The sequence below is a fragment of the Archocentrus centrarchus genome, chromosome 18 (genome assembly GCF_007364275.1).
Source record: "Archocentrus centrarchus isolate MPI-CPG fArcCen1 chromosome 18, fArcCen1, whole genome shotgun sequence".
In the NCBI taxonomy this organism is placed as follows: Eukaryota; Metazoa; Chordata; class Actinopteri; order Cichliformes; family Cichlidae; genus Archocentrus; species Archocentrus centrarchus.
In genome coordinates this window covers 19,900,846-19,920,539 of record NC_044363.1, presented here as the reverse complement: position 1 = coordinate 19,920,539, position 19,694 = coordinate 19,900,846, and the positions used below count along the sequence as shown (strand labels likewise).

The 19,694-nt window shown below is 45.5% G+C and overlaps 2 protein-coding genes across 3 annotated transcripts; one reads left to right on the top strand and one right to left on the bottom strand.

The window, feature by feature from the left end:
• Window positions 1-3,035: 3,035 nt before the first annotated feature.
• On the bottom strand, window positions 3,036-5,314 carry mrpl52 (mitochondrial ribosomal protein L52). Its single transcript, XM_030753322.1, has 5 exons — window positions 5,248-5,314; window positions 4,906-4,975; window positions 4,540-4,607; window positions 3,413-3,477; window positions 3,036-3,328 (listed from the first exon to the last, which is right to left on the bottom strand). The coding sequence occupies exons 1-5, from the start codon at window positions 5,279-5,281 to the stop codon at window positions 3,176-3,178; spliced, it is 390 nt and encodes a 129-aa protein (XP_030609182.1). The 5' UTR covers window positions 5,282-5,314; the 3' UTR covers window positions 3,036-3,175.
• Window positions 5,315-10,099: 4,785 nt separating this feature from the next.
• Window positions 10,100-19,341, top strand: ajuba (ajuba LIM protein). 2 transcript variants are annotated; one of them, XM_030753271.1, is made up of 9 exons: window positions 10,100-10,193; window positions 11,324-12,945; window positions 15,562-15,663; window positions 15,855-15,922; window positions 16,035-16,097; window positions 17,774-17,904; window positions 18,181-18,232; window positions 18,650-18,718; window positions 18,822-19,341. In XM_030753271.1, exons 2-9 carry the CDS (start codon window positions 11,352-11,354, stop codon window positions 18,951-18,953), a joined length of 2,211 nt encoding a protein of 736 aa, XP_030609131.1. In that variant the 5' UTR covers window positions 10,100-10,193; window positions 11,324-11,351; the 3' UTR covers window positions 18,954-19,341. The 2 variants fall into 2 exon arrangements, with proteins under 2 accessions (XP_030609131.1, XP_030609130.1); XM_030753270.1 differs by lacking the exon at window positions 10,100-10,193 and adding an exon at window positions 10,204-11,020.
• The last annotated feature ends 353 nt before the right edge of the window (window positions 19,342-19,694 follow it).

Below are 19,694 nucleotides of genomic sequence, written 5' to 3'. Positions count from 1 at the left end.
GTCCAGCCTCTCTAAACTCAGCTTCTGAAACACTCAGACCAGCCCGTCTGTCACCAACAACCCCGACATGCTTCTTCCTCATTCTGATGCTCAGTTTGAACTTAACCCTCTATCAATGCTTGTATTGTATATTGTTTATATTTATTCAGGTGTGTGTGTGTGTATATTTAAGACTGATCATCTGATGGATTAACACAGATATTCGAGCACACAGTGGACAGGAGCCACTGATGACAACAAGGATGCGACAGAGAACAAAGGGAAAAGCAGACAATATAGACACACTAGCTAATCAGGGGATTGGACACACCAGGGAAAACAGCTGAACAGAATCACATTAACAAGACAGAAGAAGCAGAACTGAATACAGAGCACAAGATACAACAGACTGTCAAAGTAAAACAGGAAATGAGTAAATACAGAGACCAGGACGAAGAACTAAGACACTTTAACTTGACAGAGAAACCAGATAAACATCAGGGAGTCGGGCACACAGAGGGAACGCAGGCAGACGGGAACTAAGTACCAAAAAAAATGACAGAGCAGAACTCAGAATTCAAACAAACAGAATCTGCACGTCTGAAAACAGAAAACACTGAGTCCTAGACCCATGACCATGACAATTTCACTCCACAAAAATATTTTAAAGTCATGAAGTTTCACAGGTCCTCTGTCAGGACCCATACTTTTCATATTATATACGCTTCCCTATGTAATAACATTAGAAATCACTGTGTGCTGCCCAACCAGTAGATTTGAATAATTACTGCTCAATGAGTGGGTATTTGACGATGTTGTAGTCTCAAAAGTGGATCAGAAATATGTACTGTGGTTAGAAACCTGTCTTTTTTTATATACTTGATTTATTTTTGTATGTTAGGTACAGTATAAAAAAAACACTGTGTGCATTTCTGTTGCTATATGCATACCCGGCTATGTTCCTGTGAAGCTAAAGGCCGCAATTCAAAAACTGCATGAATTTACACAGTTAAAAAAAAAATCTATGGAAAAAAAAAAGTATTATGCTGAGTATTTTTTTTTACTCTTTGATTCTAAATGAGTATTTTTACATTGGTGTGTTTTCATTTTAGTTAAGTGGCGCTTCTGATTTAATGTTTCACTACTGCCAGCTTCAGCCCAACCTCCACTTTGTCATCAATAATTCCCAGATAAGCACTGAAGGTAATTTATGCTGATGCTTCTGTTACATAAAAGGCAAACACATAAACCCTGGAAGCCCCGTGGTTTACTGTCCAACGAGCAACAAACAGGGATAATTGCAGCCTGTGGAGCCAGCTCTCTGTCATGTACATTCAAAATGTTCAGACTGTGTAATTTTGACAAACATCCTAGCAAAGTAGCCCCATACCCCCCCACAACACCCAGGTCAGGAAGCGGTCTTTGGGACAAAGTTGCTGAATCAGACCTTCCACCAATCCCCCCAACCCTGCACAGACGGGGCGCTGCCCATCCTCTTCCACCCCCACCCGTATCTGCCCTGAAACCCTCCCCGTGTCTGGTCTGCGGCTGAAACTACAGAGGCCTGTCAGCTAATCCTCAGATGTAACCATATCTGTCTCATCCTTCAAGCCCCCACCCTTTCCTTTATCCTGTATCCCCTGTAACCTCACCTTACAACCCCCCCCCCCAACCTCCATCTCTCCCTCCCTTGCTCCATCGCTGACTTCTGCACAATAAGCAACATCTGGTTCTCATTTCCACAAAACCAAAACAACACAGGGAGGAGAGGAGGGGGGAACGCCGGGAGGAGTTGAGCGGAAGAGGTCGCCGAGGAGAAAGACATTCATGTGAAAAGATGGTGAGTCAAGAGAAAGAGTGAGCACTTCCATTTCTCACTGCCGGTGCAGTTGGAAGTCTTTGATGGTTCAGGTGTGAGGATGTGTGTGAATTTAGAGTGACCTTGCTGAAATGTCTTACGTCTCTGTGTGTGTGTCCTTTAACCCCCCCTCTGTGGTCTGCACCATGTCCTCCCACACTAACACTACAAAGAGTCAGCTCCTTTGGTCAGCTGTATGAAAAAGTTAAGACAAGGAAGGGGGGGGGGGGGTTCAGAGAAAAACTCCCCATCTCCACAGAAAAGAATCTGCAACTCAGCGGCTAGCAGCCCTAATTACATGGAGCTCTGCTGAAGTCTGCACAAGACCCAAAGAGAGAGACGGAGAGAGGGAGGCAACATGTGGGGAAGGGAGAAGAAAGGAGTCCAAGAAGACGGGGACAGAGAGGGGAGGCTTACCTCATTTTGTAAACAGTTAGTTTACAAGTCAAAGTCACACCGAATTAATGCTGACTAAACAAAGGCGCAGCTGCTCCCCTTTACAACATGGGTTACATTCTGTGCTGTTTCACACATTACATTGTGTATAACAGATTAAAGGCAGCCCAAATCCACAAGCACTTAAACTGAACTAGCATCTCATCCTGTCTTTTTCAAGTGTTTCTGCATCTTCGTCATCCACCTCAAAATTTGAGTCGACACAGAAACGATCACTTTCCATGGATTAAACTTTCTGCCAGGACTCGGCTGCAGCCGTCTAATCATCTTTCCAGACACCAGGCTTGCAGAGAGGCTCACTGAAAATCCCAGATTTTTCCTTTTCCTTAAGCGCATTTCCCAGCAAAAATAAAAAATCTGATGCTTTGAACCTAAGTCCTATTCTCATGAAATGTTTACACTGTTTAAAGCTCAGACTTTTCTTGAATCTTGCTTCTACTGTCGACATCACAGTTTTTCTGTTTTACACAGAACTGTCTCCATGAGCCGCTCTGCCATCTATTTCAGATAACATGATTACTACGGCATGCCAAGGTGTGAACTCTCACTCTCCCAAACTCGGTGCTGTCCTGAATCAGTGCTGCTTCATGTTTGCCAGCCCAGCACCAGACAAAATGGCGTTTGAGCCGGCACGCTTCCTCACAGAGGAGAAATGCTGCATTCTAGTGGAAGCAGATGAACATTAACTGAGAATCAAACAGAATTTTTTTTTTTTACCACAAGGACCCACAAATGCATCACAGAGTATAAAGCAGAAACATTTATTGCATGAACAGAGAAAAACAGAAACGGCAGAGCAGGAGAAAACCCATAGGTTCACATCATAAATATACCCATAAGCCTGAATATCAACAGATTGATCAAAATAAGGATAATCAGCTTCTAACTTTGAGATTTCTTCTTCATTAGTAGCTTCCCTTTAGGTTTCAGTAAAAGAGACTTTTTGTGCTCCTCCATTCTTTTGGCCTCTTCCTGTTTCTCCCTCCACGCCTCTACTCCTCTGTCCACCTCCGAGTTCAGCATCACGATACGTCTCTGAGAAAAAAGAAAGGATGAACAGATGAGTGGGAGTGGTTATTAAGTAAAGAAAAAAAGGAGTTTTTTTTCTGTGATACTCACAGCTAAAGCTTCTCTCTCTTGCCGCCTCCTCAGCTGGCCCTTCATTGGAGGTGCTGGCCGTCCGTCTGAGCACAGAAAAACACAATGTTACAACAAGAAAACACTCGTACAACTCACACCAATGCACCACCTGAGTCAGTCCCCATACACTCCCATGTTACAGGCTGTGTTTACAGCCTGGCACAAAACATGTCTTGTGTCTTCTTCTCCTAACAATTGTACAGGGGAAATTTTTTGTGTCTCATCCACCCGGATACTGCTGGGGCTCGGCTGCTCTGATTGTCAGATGTCCCGACAAAAGCATCTGTCAGGATCTGCTGAGACTCACCTCCACAAATCTGAGTCACCCATCTGGATCTCTCCACCCTGCATGAGCTGTCTGTGCCTTTGGAGCACTTTAATCCAGCCTTAATGTGTCATGCAGACCACCAAAGAAGTCTGTGCTTCAGTTCTGATGTTTCATTAGGCTGTTACTTCACACTAATTAGCAGGGATATGTGTCTATGTGTTGCACCCTTTATGGATGCAGCAGAACTAGGTTTTTACCCAAACTGTAGCTGTAACATGTGAGTTATTTATTTCATTTTGGTTTGTTTTCCTATATTCAGTAGCTCCATAGCGTAGTGCTGGGATCCTCAAATCCAGACCTCGAGGTCCGGTGTCTTGCAGGTTTTAGATGTGTCCCTGATCCAACACACCTGAGTCACATATAGAAGTCATTAGCAGGACTCTGGAGAACATGACTGCATACTGAGGAGGTAATTCAGCCATTTGATTCAGGTGTGTTGGATCAGGGACACATCTAAAACCTGCAGGACAGGGGCTCTCGAGGCCTGGAGTTGAAGAGCCCTGTTATAAACGGTGTCCTGCAGATGGTGCAGCACAGCTACAACAGTCCAGGTTTTAAAGCCGTTTTAATTTCAGCTGTCCAATCAAAACAAACCAAATCAGTTCCTTTTACCAGTTATGTTATTGTGTTGCAACAACAACGGGCCATACATCTAACCCTAGCTATACATGTGGGTGGTGATTATAACCACTACACAGCTGCTGAAGCTGCAGTTATTAACTACTAATAAACTACAGGGTGCATTTATTGGCTGGTTCTCTAGGGAGAAAAAAAGTACCTGCAAAAGACCAATCAGGCAGATCTGTCAGAGGTCCATATTCGGTGCCACTTCTAGCAAGTCCATGTCTGCAAGCAAACACACACAAACATCAATAAATCTGCACTGTCGACTTTTTTAAAAGGGTTCCAGCTGTTTCACATTTCATCTGACTCCATCCCAGCTTCTTAAAATCAAAGATTAAAACAGTCAGTCAACCCTGCGTTTCATGCTGTTGTGAGTGCAAACACTGTGTTTTATACTGAAGCTGCTGCTGACAAACAGCCACTCCTTCCTGCGAGTCAGCTGTGAGGATTTCTTGCATAATTAATCGATCAATCGATATTCAATCAGCTGAAATCTGTATTTAAATGACAGCAAACTCACTCCTTCCTCCACTTCTCTCCAGCCTGGACTCCACAGGTGGTGCTGAACCGTCTCGTCGAGCACCTCAGCGCTGGAAAACACAATCACACACACAACAACACCATCACCTGAAGAGCAGGGGAGCCCGTTTAAGTGCAGATATGTGACGTTTCCGAGCAGGTATACACACACTGTTAGCATTAGCGTTAGCTTCGCCCGTCAACATGACTGCATCATGCTGGTTCCTCCCAAAGACGACTGATAAAAGCAGGTTTTTATTTACAGCTGCCAAATTCCAGGTCAGCGTTTAAACCGACAACACAAACACACGGAACAATATCTGCTCAATAACCTCTGTCTCACCTGAGCAGCACAATGCCCTCACGGGGGCCGCCATGTTGTCTGCACAATTTCGAGTCAGCCGCCAGGAGGCGCCAAAGGCACACCAAGGTCCTGTGAGTCACTTTTTTTTCTTTCTTTTTTTTTTTTTTTTTTTTTTTTGACCGTAAGTCAAAATGTCGAGTTATTAGCACAAAATTTAATTTTGACTTAACTCTGCCAACTTAGGGATGGCCAATATATTATATTTTTATTTTGAAATCGTGCCTTTTTTTGGGGGGGGGGGGGGGGTCATTCAGATTGTTTTTATTTATTGACAAACAACAATAAAATAAGAGAGCGCAGATACAAAATAAAGAGGTGAATGAGCGTGTGTGTAGATGTGGATTGAGGGGTCAGCATTATTATTATTATTATAAAAGCACCACAAAAAGCTGGCATACTTGTGTTACTCTCGTGTGCAGTCTGTGGCGGGAGCTTATGGGCAACAGTGCATGCAGGAGAGGGGTAACTAGCCCTTTAACAGGTTAATCATGCTGGAAGCCTTTGCTTTGTAACCATTTCTGTTCCACCTGTGAGGAAAAAGTGCAGCTATAAGTAACAACTTTAATGGCTGCAGTTCATGCTTTTGTTAATGCTGCATGTGGCTTATTGGGACACTTCCATGCAGCAGGTATGTTTAATGTGCCACCTGTGCTTTTCTTGCTGGAAGTGCAGATATCTGCTGGGGAAATGGGTTATAGCACACTTTTCTTGTGTGATCCGATTTATGGGCGGTGTGGTCGGTGCTGACATATCAAAGGCGTGACAAGGTGATGAAGCACGACATCTGGAAATGTTTAGCAGACCGATTTCTTTTGATCCCCGGCGCACTCGCTGACTTCAGTCCAGTCAGACCTCTGTGGTCATCCTGTGGCGGTCCGTGTCTGAAGAACACCTGTTTCTTGACTGAGTGCACGCCACTTATAATGAGGTTATAATGGAAATGAATAGGAGTGAAGCTTTCAAAGGAAAATGTCAACTTTGATAAGAGCAGTGAAAAGCAGCTTTTTCAAGTTAGAGAAGTTGCACGCTACCCTGACTGCAGATGGGAGGCTTGAACACTTCAAATTTAAAGATGTTTGTTGATCATGTGGAAGTTATTCACAGGTTTTTTGCTCCTATGTGTGAAGTTTTGATCCCTCACAAGGCAGAGCCTTAATGTGAGGTCAGCTGACCCACATCTGGGGCCTCTAAAGCACAAAAAGAGCAAACCATGAAAATAAAGTGTACAAAATATCAGTATGCCAGAAATTTGAGGTTATGTGGCAAGTTAAAGATGTGTTTGTTCTATGTGTGGCTACCTTTAAAAAAAAAAAAAAAATAATAATAATACAAAAAGCGAGAGAAATATACGTACAGTGATGGAGACAGATGTGCCTGGACTTCATGTGTCTGTCTGTAAATACGTTATATTGCCAAATGCATTCTCTCACCCGTCCAAATCATTGAATTCAGGTGGTCCAATCACTTCCACACCCACAGGTGTATAAACCAAGCAGCTAGGCATGCAGACTGCTTCTACAAACATTAGTGAAAGAATGGGTCGCTCTCAGGAGCTCAGTGACTTCCAGCGTGGTACCCTGATAGGATGCCACCTGTGCAGGAAGTCCAGTCCTGAAATTTCCTCACAACTAAATATTCCACAGTTAACTGTTAGTGGTATTATAACAAAGTGGAAGTGATTGGGAATGACAGCAAATCAGCCACAAAGTGGTAGGCCATGTAAAATCACAGAGTGGGGTCAGTGGATGCTGAGGTGCATACTACACAGAGGTCACCAACTTTCTGCACAGTCAGTCGCTACAGATCTCCAAAGATCATGTGACCTTCAGATCAGCTCAAGAACAGTGTGCAGAGAGCTTCATGGAATGGGTTTCCATGGCCGAGCAGCTGCATCCAAGCCTTAAATCACCAAGTGCAATGCAAAGCACTGAATGCAGTGGTGTAAAGCACGTCACTCTAGAGCAGTGGAGACGTGTCCTCTGAAGTGACAAATCACACTTCTCTGTCTGGCAATCCAATGGATGAGTCTGGATTTGGAGGTTACCAGGAGAACGGTACTTGTCTGAGTGCATTGTGCCAAGCGTAAAGTTTGGTGGAGGGGGGATTATGGTGCGGGGGTTGTTTTTCAGGAGTTGGGCTCAGCCCCTTAGTTCTAGTGAAAGGAACTCTAAATGCTTCAGCACACCAAGACATTTTGGACAATTTGATTCTCCCAGCTTTGTGGGAACAGTTTGGGGATGGCCACTTCCTGTTCCAACATGACTGCGCACCAGTGCACAAAGCAAGGTCCATGAAGACATGGATGAGTGAGTTTGGTGTGAAACAACTTGACTGGCCTGCACAGAGTCCTGACCTCAACCTGATAGAACATGTTTGGGATGAATTAGAGCGGAGAGAGCGAGCCAGGCCTTCTCATCCAACATCAGTGTCTGACCTCACAAATGTGCTTCTTAAAGAATGATCAAAAATTCCCACAAACACACTCCTAAACCTTGTGGAAAACTTTCCAGAAGAGTTGAAGCTGTTATAGCTGTGAAGGGTGGGCCGATAGTATAGTATGGCAATATAGCGTATGATCGGCAGAGCACGGCCGCTCTCGCAGCTCTTCAAAGTGATGTTTTTGTATGAACAGCACCGACACTAAGCCCTGAAGAATTTCACTGTTAGCTTTGCAGACAAGTTCCCACTCGCAGCCATGAGGTGAGCGCCAGAGGTTGCTGCAAGGGACTCCGGTGGAAACCGCAAGAGCTGCGACGGGCTCCGCGCGTGTGTGTGTGTGTGTGTGTGTGTGTGTTTGGGGGGGGGGGGGGGCAGATAAAAAAGCTCAGCGAGCCTCTTGCAAGCACAGCAGGGCCGCATGCAGCTGGACTTTTGGCCGGAGTATGCTGTGTTTTGGTGTGTCCATTAAAGTGCCGCAAAACGGCCGGAATCTGCGCTGACTAATGCCGGGCAGTCCTGAAATAGCAGCGGGATGTTTACTCTGTATCGTCCTTGGAGAGCTCAGACACGCCGAAAAAATCCACCGGCCGCCGCACTGCGCCGTGTACCTCCGCGCATTCCACAGGCTGGTGGTACAACAAAGTAGGGCCGTTGCCTCAACGACGCCGTTCCACTTGCTGTGACTCTAATGTGGAACAAGACTACTTATAAATGTTAAACAGCGCGGGAAGAAAGACTAGCTCAAAAAATAACCTTCTTAATGAAGTACAAGCAACTGAGAAACGTTGGGAATTTATATGATTATTGCAAAGACCTTATTATATCGTACTGACCCAGGTGGAGTTTATTCCTGCAAATGTATATGCTTTGATTGTGCTTTAACAGTGTGCCAGGTATTAAAAAAAACAAAAAAAAAAAAAACAAGAAGGAAGTCTTAATTCAAAATGTAACTAGTAAATATTAATGTCAGATAATGTGAAAAAGCAAAAACTACAATACTTCACTCTTATTTTGTAGCAGGCAGTAAAAATCAAAGTGGCCTGTACCCCTAAAGTGTACTTCTGTGTAATCACTTTCCATCACTGCTTTGAAACATTAGTATTTACGGCCTGCACTGCACTTAACTGCACACTGCTGTGGTTTGGCTTACAGTCAGCCTATATGAGGAAAACACTGACAAATCAAGGATATTTCTGAAAGCAGGAATGTTTATATTGTTGGCTTGGCTTGCTGGTCATTTCAAGTTTAAGCTTGTGCCAAGCCACAGCCACATGAATACGTGCGTATGCAGAGCTCCAGCACAATAAACACCAACCTAATGGCTACAATCACTTCAGGACAAGTTAACCCTTTCAGGCTCCCCCTCCAGGGGCCCCGGATCCAGGTCCCGTTTCTGCTTCTCCTGGAGCAATGTGTGATAGTCAGTGAAATACAGTATAAACTGACATATTAGAGAATACACAAAGAGTTTAACTACACATGTACAATAGTCCTGTGGATATGTAGTTAATCTTTTACTGAAATGTCATCTCTTTTGAACTTTTTGAATCAGCACATCTCTTTGGCTTCTTAAATAACCAATATAAAGTAAGTAATTAAGTTTAGGCAGTATATACAGTAGTTTATTAACATTACCAGCCAGAATAATGACCCTTACACGTTAATGAATCTCTACTTATTGTTTAGATTAACTTCTTTTTTTTTTTTTATTTTTTTTAAATTGGGCATTGATACATGACAGATTTAAGCATGTTTTGAAGCTGCACTGTGTTACTAATGTAAATGCAGTGCTGAACAATGTATTGCGCCCTTTAATTGCTCTGATGACTACTTCCACCACCTCAGACATTACCTCAGTTGGTGCTGTGGCCTTGGGTGGGCTGAAGACTTCACTGAAAACTGTTTTATCCATCTTAGTTTGACAATTTACTTACTGTAAACTTAAAACAAAACTAAGTGGGCTTATTTTTTCTTTTTCACATTATGATGAAGTTTATGATAATTTAAGTGTATTTTTGTCTCGCTGGTGTCATCCTCAGGGGGAGCTTTGCGTATGAATGACGACACAGCCGTTTCTGGTGGAAAGGTGTTCCGGCCTGGTGGGGGAAACGAGCCGCCGTTGACTGATAAAGGGAGCAGTGACGCGTCAAGTCCAACGCACCAATGAGATTCCGCTATGAGATTCCGCCTTCAAAATGAAAGTCGTCACACTAACTCGTTAAAAGGGGAGGCTATTAAATAAGATTTTGTGGCTTTATATGTAATTGTTTTTATTTAAAACATTACCCGAAAACATTATGTCGAATGTGAGATAAACATTCGAGCCATTTGAGCCAAGAGCACGACAGGTCCAAAAGTGGACCTGTCGTGCTCTTGGTTTAATAAAACATAACACGTGTCTTGGCGTGAGTTTATTTTGAAAAGCCACAGCCGGATCTCGCTCTCCGCGCTTCAGCAAACTCGACGGTGCTGTGAGAGAGGGGGAGGTAAGTAATTATTTAGGGGGAAGAAAGAAAGAAACAAAGTTGTCGACTGTGCAGTGCTCACGGGGAGGGATTTTTATTTATCCCGAGCGGCTCTTTTAGTCCAGCACCGGCCTGCTGAGGGGGGGGGGATGTAAGTGCAACGACGCGCCGGTTTCCCCCGAGTTGCTCCTCTCTTCCCGAACTTCTCCGCTACTATCCCACCGTGTCCCAAGCAGGATTTCTCCTTTGAAAACGGGAATGATAAAAGGAGCCGAGCACAGGCGGATGGACGGAGGAGCGTAAAGCCACCGCCGTGTGTGCTGGGTTAAAGCTAAATCACGCTTCTTTTTTTTTTTTTTTTTTAATTTTTAAATCTTTATTTCTTCTCGAGCACCATTCCTCCTGAGATGAATGGCAGAAGTCGGGTGAGTCGACTATCTGCGAGCAAGCGGATTTCTTCTTTCCTCGTCTACACTGGACCCACATGAAGAGGTGATAGCCTGCATCCTGCTGAACCGCTCCGCTTTGTGTTTCTGTAAGAGAAAATTCAAACGTCGAGACGCACCAGACTCCTCAGCGGAGGAGATCCGCGACAGCAGCCCGACTTTGCTGAAGTAGATTTAAGACTTTTAACTTTTATCAGAGACCATGCAGCTGTGGAGCCACATGAGGGTCCACAAAGGAGGCCCTCTGCGATCGTAGGTCCGCACAGAAGTCTCCTGGATGGTTTGTTTCTCCCGTTTCCTTTCTGGATTACTTGAACTGGTAATAATTGTTGTATAATCCCATGGATTCTGCCTCACCACAGCCTACCTGTACCTGTGGATTTTCCGCATGAGGGCAACCAGGTGACTCACAGGACTCAAGTCATGTAACAGTCCTGTAATGTCTTAAAGTTTTTATTTATCTGCTTTGTATTTATTGTGTCTGTATAGAAGGAGGTCCCCCCTCCCTTTTTTTTTTTTTTTGTAGATTTGAGCTTGATTCAAGGCCAGTTTGTAATTTCATGTTGATGTTTTAGCTGTCACAAGGAAAAGCTGTAGATTTACTCTTTGTTCTGCTGTATACCTGCTCACTGTATTTGAGTGCATTACTCTTTAAAAAAAAAAAAAAAAAAAAAGGGGGTTGCTGTAAGACTTGACTTTGTCCAGGCAGGTGATAGCACAAGAAGGCTTCATCATGGACAGGCCGATAAGCAAGTTGCTGGGGAAGCTGAAGCTAACGGACTCGGGCAGTGTGAAATTCAACGTCTCGAAGAAAAAACACGACTCTGCCAGCAACTCTAATAACAGCAACGCCAACGCTGGCATCCCAGCAGGCAGCAGCGGAGGGGGCAGCAGTCTGCCACTAGCTCCTAGCTCTGCAGCTGCTTCGCCCGCAAGACCCGGCCAGTTCTCGCTTGCCTCTGCAACCACAAGTGATACATGTGTGCCAGCGAGTGGGAGAGGAGGAGGAGGAGGAGGTACAGCAGCAGCAGGAGGAGGAGGAGGGATGGGAATGACTTCCTCTCAGCTCCTCACCACACCATCTACTTCCTCCACCGTTGGCACCATCCCCCCAGATGGTGAGCAACCACTTCACCCTTCCACTTTAGCACCGCTGAGGCGCCCCACGTCCCAGCAGCGAGTTTCCTGCTACCTGGGTGAAGGCGTGGATTCCCACCTCAGGCGCGAGTCCGGCCTGGGTCCTGAGTGTGACCCTCTGGGAGCGTTCGGCTCCAAGGCGTCCCTTAATCAACGGCGATACTCCCTGGAGATTCAGCAGCTGGTCCAACGACAGCAGCTCCTCTCCCAGCCACCTCCCCTCTCCGTCCCGCCGCCATACCCTGCTGCCACAGGATATGGGTCAGCACCCAGAGCCAGTGGAGGCGGCCTGGCTGAGCCCGGCTACCTCTCTGAGCCTGAGAGGCACAAACGCTTCTCTCTCCAGGAGACTCTGTTCTACAAACGCCTGAGCACAGGCAGTGAGCTGTGGGAGAGCACCAGGCCTGCATCCCTCTCTCATCCGCCGCATCGCCCATCTGATATGAGCGGAGGAGGTGTAGGAGGAGGAGGTGGAGGTCTCTTTTACCCCCCAGGACCAACCCTGAGCCCATGCTCATCTTTCAGCTTCCAGGAGTCCGTGCTGGTCAGCCCCAGGTCCAGCTTCGCCTCCAGCACGGCCAGCGGAGGAGGAGGAGGGAGCCCCATGGGGAGCCGCTGCAGCAGCAACCGGACCAGTGGCATCAGCCTGGGCTATGACTTGCGCTACTCTGCATCTGGAGGCCTCCCTACTCAGCAGCAGTCACCGTCTGTGCAGACTGGAGGCTCTGCAACTGGGTATGGGGTCCCGGGACGGGCTGGGGTAACCCCTACAGAGACCTGGACTCAGTACCTGGATGGAGGGATGCGTTCAGGCGCATATGATAGCCGTCACTCCTACCCACCTGCGGTCGGAAGTCCAGCAGCAACATGCTACCAGGCAGGTCCAGAGTGGTGGGAAGAGCAGCCAGCAGGTGTGCAAGGCAAAGAGGCAGGCACGATGGGAGAGAGGGCGCGATACTCAGACCTGCCCGGCACCCGATACCAAGAAGAGCTGACCCGACTTCTGCTGAGAGATGCTGTGTTGGAGGGTGACGGGCTGCTGGAGGGTCTGATGCTGAAGGAGCACTCTCTAGGCCTGATGGCTCACTCTAAACCAGGCGTCACGCAACCTGGAGGGTCGGGCAAACCTCAGGAGGACCCAGGAGCCGGGGCTGGAAGAGAGGCAACAGAAAACCGACAGGAGTTCTTTGGTGAGATGCTTAAATTCATTCTTTTTTCTTTTTTTTTTTTTTTTAAACTGTAATTTTCAGGCAACATTGTGGAAACAGGAAAGTGTGGATGCATGAAGAACCGTAGCTGTGTTTAACTTTTAAAACAGAAAAATCACATCCCTAATTTGAGCCAGCAGCATCACTGTTCATCCATCCCCACGGTGTCCGCCCTCACCGTGTTATTATTGTCATCCTCGCCGCCTGGTGTCAGATCACAGGTTTCTCTCTAAATGAAAGGGTTGTATGGATGGATGGACAGATTAATAGTTGAAAGAGTGTATGGATAGGTGGATGGTGCCACAAAACCTGCAGAGACATGCAGGGTCATAACACACAAAGCATTAAAGGAGAGGAGTGGAGGGGAGAGGGGGGGGGGGGGCGAGCAGCCCGGCATCAGAAACCGATGCAGACAAGTAGACGTGTTTGGCCGGAGAGAGGAAAGAGAAGCCGCGCACTATAAGATACTCTTTGTTGTCAGCTGATGTTTGCAGATCTTGCCAATTTGCCATGGTGTGGTGCGCACATGGGGCTAATGCAGCGGCTCTACACGCCCATTAAAGTGCAGAATTCTGCTGTAACACTCAGACACAAATTACATGCTTCCATATAAACACAGCTCCAGCCATTACTGTGAGTCACATAAGATTAGGGCTCCAGTTCTCTCTCCCTGTGTGTGTGTGTGTGTGTGTGTGTGTGTGTATTGTTTCTCTGTGGCAGGGTGTGTCGTCCCCCCCCCCCCCCCCCCCCCCCTTTGAGTGACTTCAGGCCACAGTAACGCAGTGTGTATGTGTGAGTCATGTGTGTGTGTGTGTGTGTGTGTTAAATGCTGCCTTGGCGTGTGCAGGGGTGGTGTGCTGTAGCCTGTTTTTCTGCTCAGGTATGTGTGCCTGGAGGGGACATACAATACAGTATTCCTCTCAGCCATTAGCGAGAAATCAGAAGCTCTGAGCCGTGAACACAGACGCTCCGAGTTCAGCAAGCAGCACACCTGTGTTCAGGTGTAACGCTGAGCCAAGTAAAAAATAAACCCAGAAATAATGAAAAAAGAAAGTAAAAATGGAAGAAAAGTAAACGTAAACTGGACTCGTGTAGATTTAAAGCTTCCCTGTTTACTTACATATGCACAGTCACAGTCGTGGAGGTTGGCATGTGTGGCTGCTGTAAATGCTCAGCTTCAGAGGGGCTGTGAGCACACAAGCCCCTCCCACCTGCTGTTCTAACCTTCTGTTTGCAAGGGGCAGTCAATCAGAAGAAAGTGGGGATGCAGAGGCCCAGTATAAGATAAGTAAGGATTATTTTGAGCTGTGAATCATACAGAGTCCAATAATAAAAAATAAAATAAAATAAAAAAAAATATGGAAATAAGCCTAACAGGTCCACTTTATTTTGTCTCTATAATATGGAAAGAACAATGTGTGTACACAAATGTAGTCATGTAATGTGTCCTGTGACACTTCATTGATTGGTTTGGAAAGGGGAGCAAGTGTAGTTCAAAGTGTAACATTAGTCATTTTCTTTGGTTTGTTTGTGTTAGAATCAACTTGACTTTTGTGCCAAAGTGAGTTTTATTTTCAAAAACTCTCTTTAAAACGTAACTTCAGCCTTCTCCTTTATTTCTTTCCCCCAGAGTGAATAGATTCAGCCCCATTAACTTTTCTTTTCCATCTTATTCTATATGTATCCATTTATCCTGTATTTGTATCCTGTATTTAAAGTTGGAGTCTCGGCTCTTTGGTTTCTGGCTTTGGCACCGACTCGTTTCTCTTCCTAAATATCGAAGGGACTGTCCAAGCTCGCAGCGGGAGGGTGTAGGAATTCTTGATTTGTGTGGCACTCCCTGAGCCACATTAGAAAGGCGAAGGGGAGAGGAAAAAAGCTCAGACCAGCCCTTAAATGGATCACACAGCGTGGCGCTCGGACCGCCACATTTCCACTTTTCATCTGATCATGCAACAAGGTTTGAGACAAATGGGCTTGACTTTCTGAGGCTGTTCCACAGAAACATAGGAGTTAAACTGCAAAACTGATTATTTACCCTCCTTTTTGGGAATAAATGTGTTTGGTTGTATTCAGTAGTTCACCAAAAAGTGGCACTGAAGCACTCGTTTCATTGTAACTGGCCGGTGATTTAAAGAAAGCTGCAGAAGTGTTAATTTCTGCTAATTTTGTTGTTGCGTTCTTTGTAGTTTTGGCCTCCAGCATGACGGGGAGGGGGGGAATAAGTGCTATCGTGTTAAATCTCCAAATTGCTCTAAATGTGGGGGTTTAATTCAAATTTAAAGGCAGCTCTTGGCTCCAAAGTCTCAGAAGAAAGAGTCATCTATTTTCTGGAAAAGCTGCCTAGAAGTCAGATCCGGTGGAGTTTCCCTTTAATAACAGAACCTCAGCAGACACTCATGAGTGGATGAGCAAACAGGCTGGCATGGGTAACTGGGTTTTAACTGTGTGAAAATCCCCTAGGTGGTGCGAACGAGAGGATTTACAAGTGTTGACACTTTGTGTGGAGTTGGATTTCAGACACATTCTCCAGGAATGCGTCGTAAACAGAGCGCTAAGAGCCGCCGAGCGACTAAATACGCGTTTGTGTCCCGGCAGGAACCTGCGTGAAGTGTGGGAAAGGAGTGTACGGGGCGGATAACGCCTGCCAGGCTCTGGAAAACCTCTATCACACTCGCTGCTTCATCTGTGTGTCTTGCGGTGAGTATACCCCCCCTCCCCCTTACACACACACACACACACACACACACCTGACCAAACACAACAGTGATGATCAGGCTTAATGATGAATTTCTGCCACTGGCACACCTTCTGTAAACGCCCTCTTTGGACTGTTTACCACAAAAATGTGCAGATTTTATAGCGCTGAGTCACCTCTGCCCCCTCTGCAGGACGCACCCTGAGAAACAAGGACTTCTACAATGTCAACGGCTCTGTGTACTGTAAAGAGGATTATATGGTAAGAGTCGAGGCCGAGGCATGTTTTGTCATCCGTCTCACACACATTCAGACGTGCTCGGAGTCGGGGGATTGAAGTTGTGATATTAGTAATCTCTTTGTTTTAATTACAGTTTTCAGGATTCCAGGCGGCTGCGGAGAAGTGTAGCGTGTGTGGCCACCTCATTCTGGAACAGGTGAGGGCTGTGTGTGTGTGTGTGTGTGTGTGTGTGTGTGTCTGTGTGTGAGAGAGAACAAGCACACCAAATACCCCCAAACATTTGGAAAAACACACCAAGAAATGCTCTAATCTTTAACCTTCCTTTGAGTTATTTACATCCTATGTTTCCCATGATGTCTTTGAAGAATCCCTCAGAGGATAGAGAGCAATTCACTGACGTCTTTGTGTTGGCTCCTCATTGGTTTCCCACGACAGATTTTAGCTGGAATGTTTGCCTTGGGTTTTTGATAAGGGGGGGGGCTCGGCGGTGATTATCTTAAAACTTTTTACCATATTTGAACCACATAATACCCATAATATAAATAGCAGGCTGTCAGTGTGTCTGTGATCCACAGGCATTATTTTCCACATCGGTGACTCAATAACTTGTTGGTGCAACAGTGTTAAGAGGGGAAAATGCATTCCTGCTGGACTCAGTAGTTTAATTGGAAAGACTGCTGCTTAAAGTGTGGCAACATTAAAGTTAATAAAGTTTATTCTTTTGTGTCTCGTTGACTGCTTTGTGGTCTCTGCTGGATTACTGATTAAAAGTGGAGGATTTTGGCAGGACGGTGTGGTAATGCTTCACCCGCAGAGAATTATTACCTGCATTTGATGCTCTTCTTGGCTTTATGAGGGTAAAGACCCTAATGCATTACAGATAGAAACCCAGCAATCCTCTGTAAGCAAGCGCTTGAGAACAGTAAGGAGAAAGAAAACTCCCCTTTAACAGCAATATGTTTCCTCCAGTGGCCAGAAAGTGTAATTGCAGGCTTAAAGGGACAGTTACACCTGTTCTTGCTGTGCAGTGGGAAGCATGCGTCTACCTGTGACTAGAGGCTCGTGCCCAGGTCACTGTGACAGGATGTCACCGTTAATGGCTGCACTGTGTACGTCTGCCGGTACCATTCTTTTGATTGGTGGAAAGAAAATCATTGCTATGTGAAAATGTTCATAACAGCTTCAAGATTTGTAATTTTCTTCTTGAGCAACATGATTTATACTATCCCAGCTGTCATAGGGTGAGAGGCAGGTACATCCTGGACAGGTCACCAAACTGACACAGACGACCATTCACATCCACACCTACGGCCAATTTAGAATCACCAATTAACCCAACCCCCTGCATGTCATTGGACTGAGAAGAAGCCAGCCTGCCCAGATAGAACCCACACGGGCACAGGGAGAACATGCAAACTCTGCACAGAAATTGCTGTGAGGCAGCAACACTAACAACTGCACCACCGTGCCACCAGGCCCAACCCTGCTTAGCCTCCGAGATCAGACGGAAGCTAAGCAGGGCTGGGCCTGGTTAGCACTTGGATGGGAAAGTGGCTGGGAATACCAGGTGCTGTAAGCCTGGCTTATACCACGCTGAGCATGCCCAATCTGGTCTGCTCAGAAACCAATCGAACAATAAGTGTCATTCCTGGAGATGGCAAACAAAAAAACAAAACAGGAAACAGGGTTCATCAATAAATTCCTCTTGAAGAGAATATGATTACAATTCCAAATTTGTACATAAAACCCTGCTCTCATATGATATTCATACACTTAAACATGCCTGCATGTCTCATGAATACCATCAGAGCCTTGAATTTTTTTTATTAGCACTTTTTTTTTTTTAAACTTTTCATTGGCTCTCACCCTCAGATCCTGCAGGCTCTTGGGAACTCGTATCATCCGGGATGTTTCCGCTGTGTGGTGTGCTCCAAGGCTCTGGATGGGGTGCCGTTCACCGTCGACCAACATAGCAAAATTTACTGCGTTGCAGACTACAACAAGTGAGACCTGTACCTGCAACACAGAACACTAAAATGTCCTTTAAACTGTCCAGTAAAGCAGCAGTGAAGAAGAATCAGACCTTTATGGACCTGTACTGTAAAGCATGTATTAAGAGTACTCATGTCTCTATAAAAGCGTCAGCAGTTCTATATCCCTTTTTTTTAATCTATCAATAGTTACATTTGATGGAATGTTATTACGTTTGGGGTTTGCATGTTTAATATTTCAAAGAATGCGCTGCTACTGCAAATAAACGTTGCCGTGTCTCACTCCAGGACCTTTGCTCCGAAGTGCGCCGCCTGTTTACAGCCCATCTTGCCTACTGAGGTGAGGAACACTAACCTTCCTCATACTGTGCCTTTTTCTGCCGTGTAAGCTCCTCTGTGGTTAGGAGCTAGAAAGCCCAGGCTGCGCTGATTGGTCAGCTGGCCTGGCCAAAAATGAGCTGTTGCTTGCATACGTTAACTCTGAGTGTAGCTCTAAAAGCTGCCATCTGACAACACTGAGCCAGAATCTGACCCACAACAGGGAGCAGCATTAACTTGGAGAGAATATGTTCATTATTTACATTCTTTTGGGCAGTTTTCCCAAACTTTTACCACCAGTGTGATGCAGACTAGGCAGTAAAGCAGTTTCACATCCTTTTCTGCATCTGAAAAACCTGCAAATAGAATCAAAACAGAGTGCTAATGGCAAAACACTGCGCTTGACCCCTCTGATACCTTCCTCTGTTTGGTGTTTCAGGGCAGCGAAGAGATCCTCAGGGTCGTGTCTATGAACAAGGACTACCACTTTGAGTGCTACCACTGCGAGGTAAGTGACAATAGACGGCTTATTTTTCTGAATTTGTGTTGAAGCGGTTGGATAGCTGGCCTCACCCCCTTGTGTGAATTCCTCTTTTCTCTTCCTCCCTCAGGAGTGTGGCAAGCAGCTCTCAGATAAGCCCGGCTCGCAGTGCTTCCCTCTGGACTCCCACCTCCTTTGCCACTCATGCCACATGAACAGAGTGTGCACCACACATAACATTCCCCCTCCAAACACACACTGATCATCCTCTATGCAGCTGTAGATTAATTTTTATGTTAAAGCTGGTCTTAAAATGCTGTCATTTTCTCATGCTCTTTCTTCACAACAAACCTGCTGATATTAAGATATGTTCACACTTCATCTTTATTTGTCTTTGGATTGAATTGCCACATGTACTGCCTGCTGTACTTCTTTTGTACTATTACTGTACAACAGTTAAAAGGGAAAAGGATAACTACTGCTTTTTTTTTGTTTGTTTTTTTTACCCTATGTGGCCGTTTGCTGTAGAGAAACGAGGGATTTTTTTTTTGTACATACATTATTGCTATCAGTTTTGCACTTAAATTTGACTTTACTGTAAGATTTGTTAAGTGAATCGTACAAGTTGGGGAAAACATTACTGTAATAACTGTATGTTGTAATAAATATTTTTCTCTGTTCACACACCGTGTTGCTCGGTCAAAGTTAAAGAGGACTAATTATACTTTGTGATTTTCGGTCCTGTCTGAGCATGCTGATTGGGCTGCTCCCTTTAGTGGATTATCTACCTCCATCTCATCCTCTCCTTAGCATCCTCCTCTGCCACACAAACCTCTCCACTATATCCATTCATCTTCTCTGTGGTCTTCCTCTTTTTCTCCTGCCTGGCAGCTCCATATTCAGCATCCTTTGTCCAATATACCCACTATCCTTCCTCTTAGTATCATCTGCCACCTCCAGCTCGGCCTTTTGTCTTTTTTGTCAGTGCCGTCTCCAAGCCACC

Coding starts and splice junctions, on each gene's coding strand:
- mrpl52 (XM_030753322.1), bottom strand. CDS start 5,281: ATGGCGGCCCCCGTGAGGGCATTGTGCTGCTCAG. Junction 4,608..4,905: donor GGAGAGAAGTGGAGGAAGGA/GTGAGTTTGCTG, acceptor GTTTGCTTGCAG/ACATGGACTTGCTAGAAGTG. Junction 3,329..3,412: donor AAGAGAGAGAAGCTTTAGCT/GTGAGTATCACA, acceptor CTTTTTTCTCAG/AGACGTATCGTGATGCTGAA.
- ajuba (XM_030753270.1), top strand. Junction 16,098..17,773: donor GCCACCTCATTCTGGAACAG/GTGAGGGCTGTG, acceptor TCTCACCCTCAG/ATCCTGCAGGCTCTTGGGAA. Junction 18,719..18,821: donor TTGAGTGCTACCACTGCGAG/GTAAGTGACAAT, acceptor TTCCTCCCTCAG/GAGTGTGGCAAGCAGCTCTC.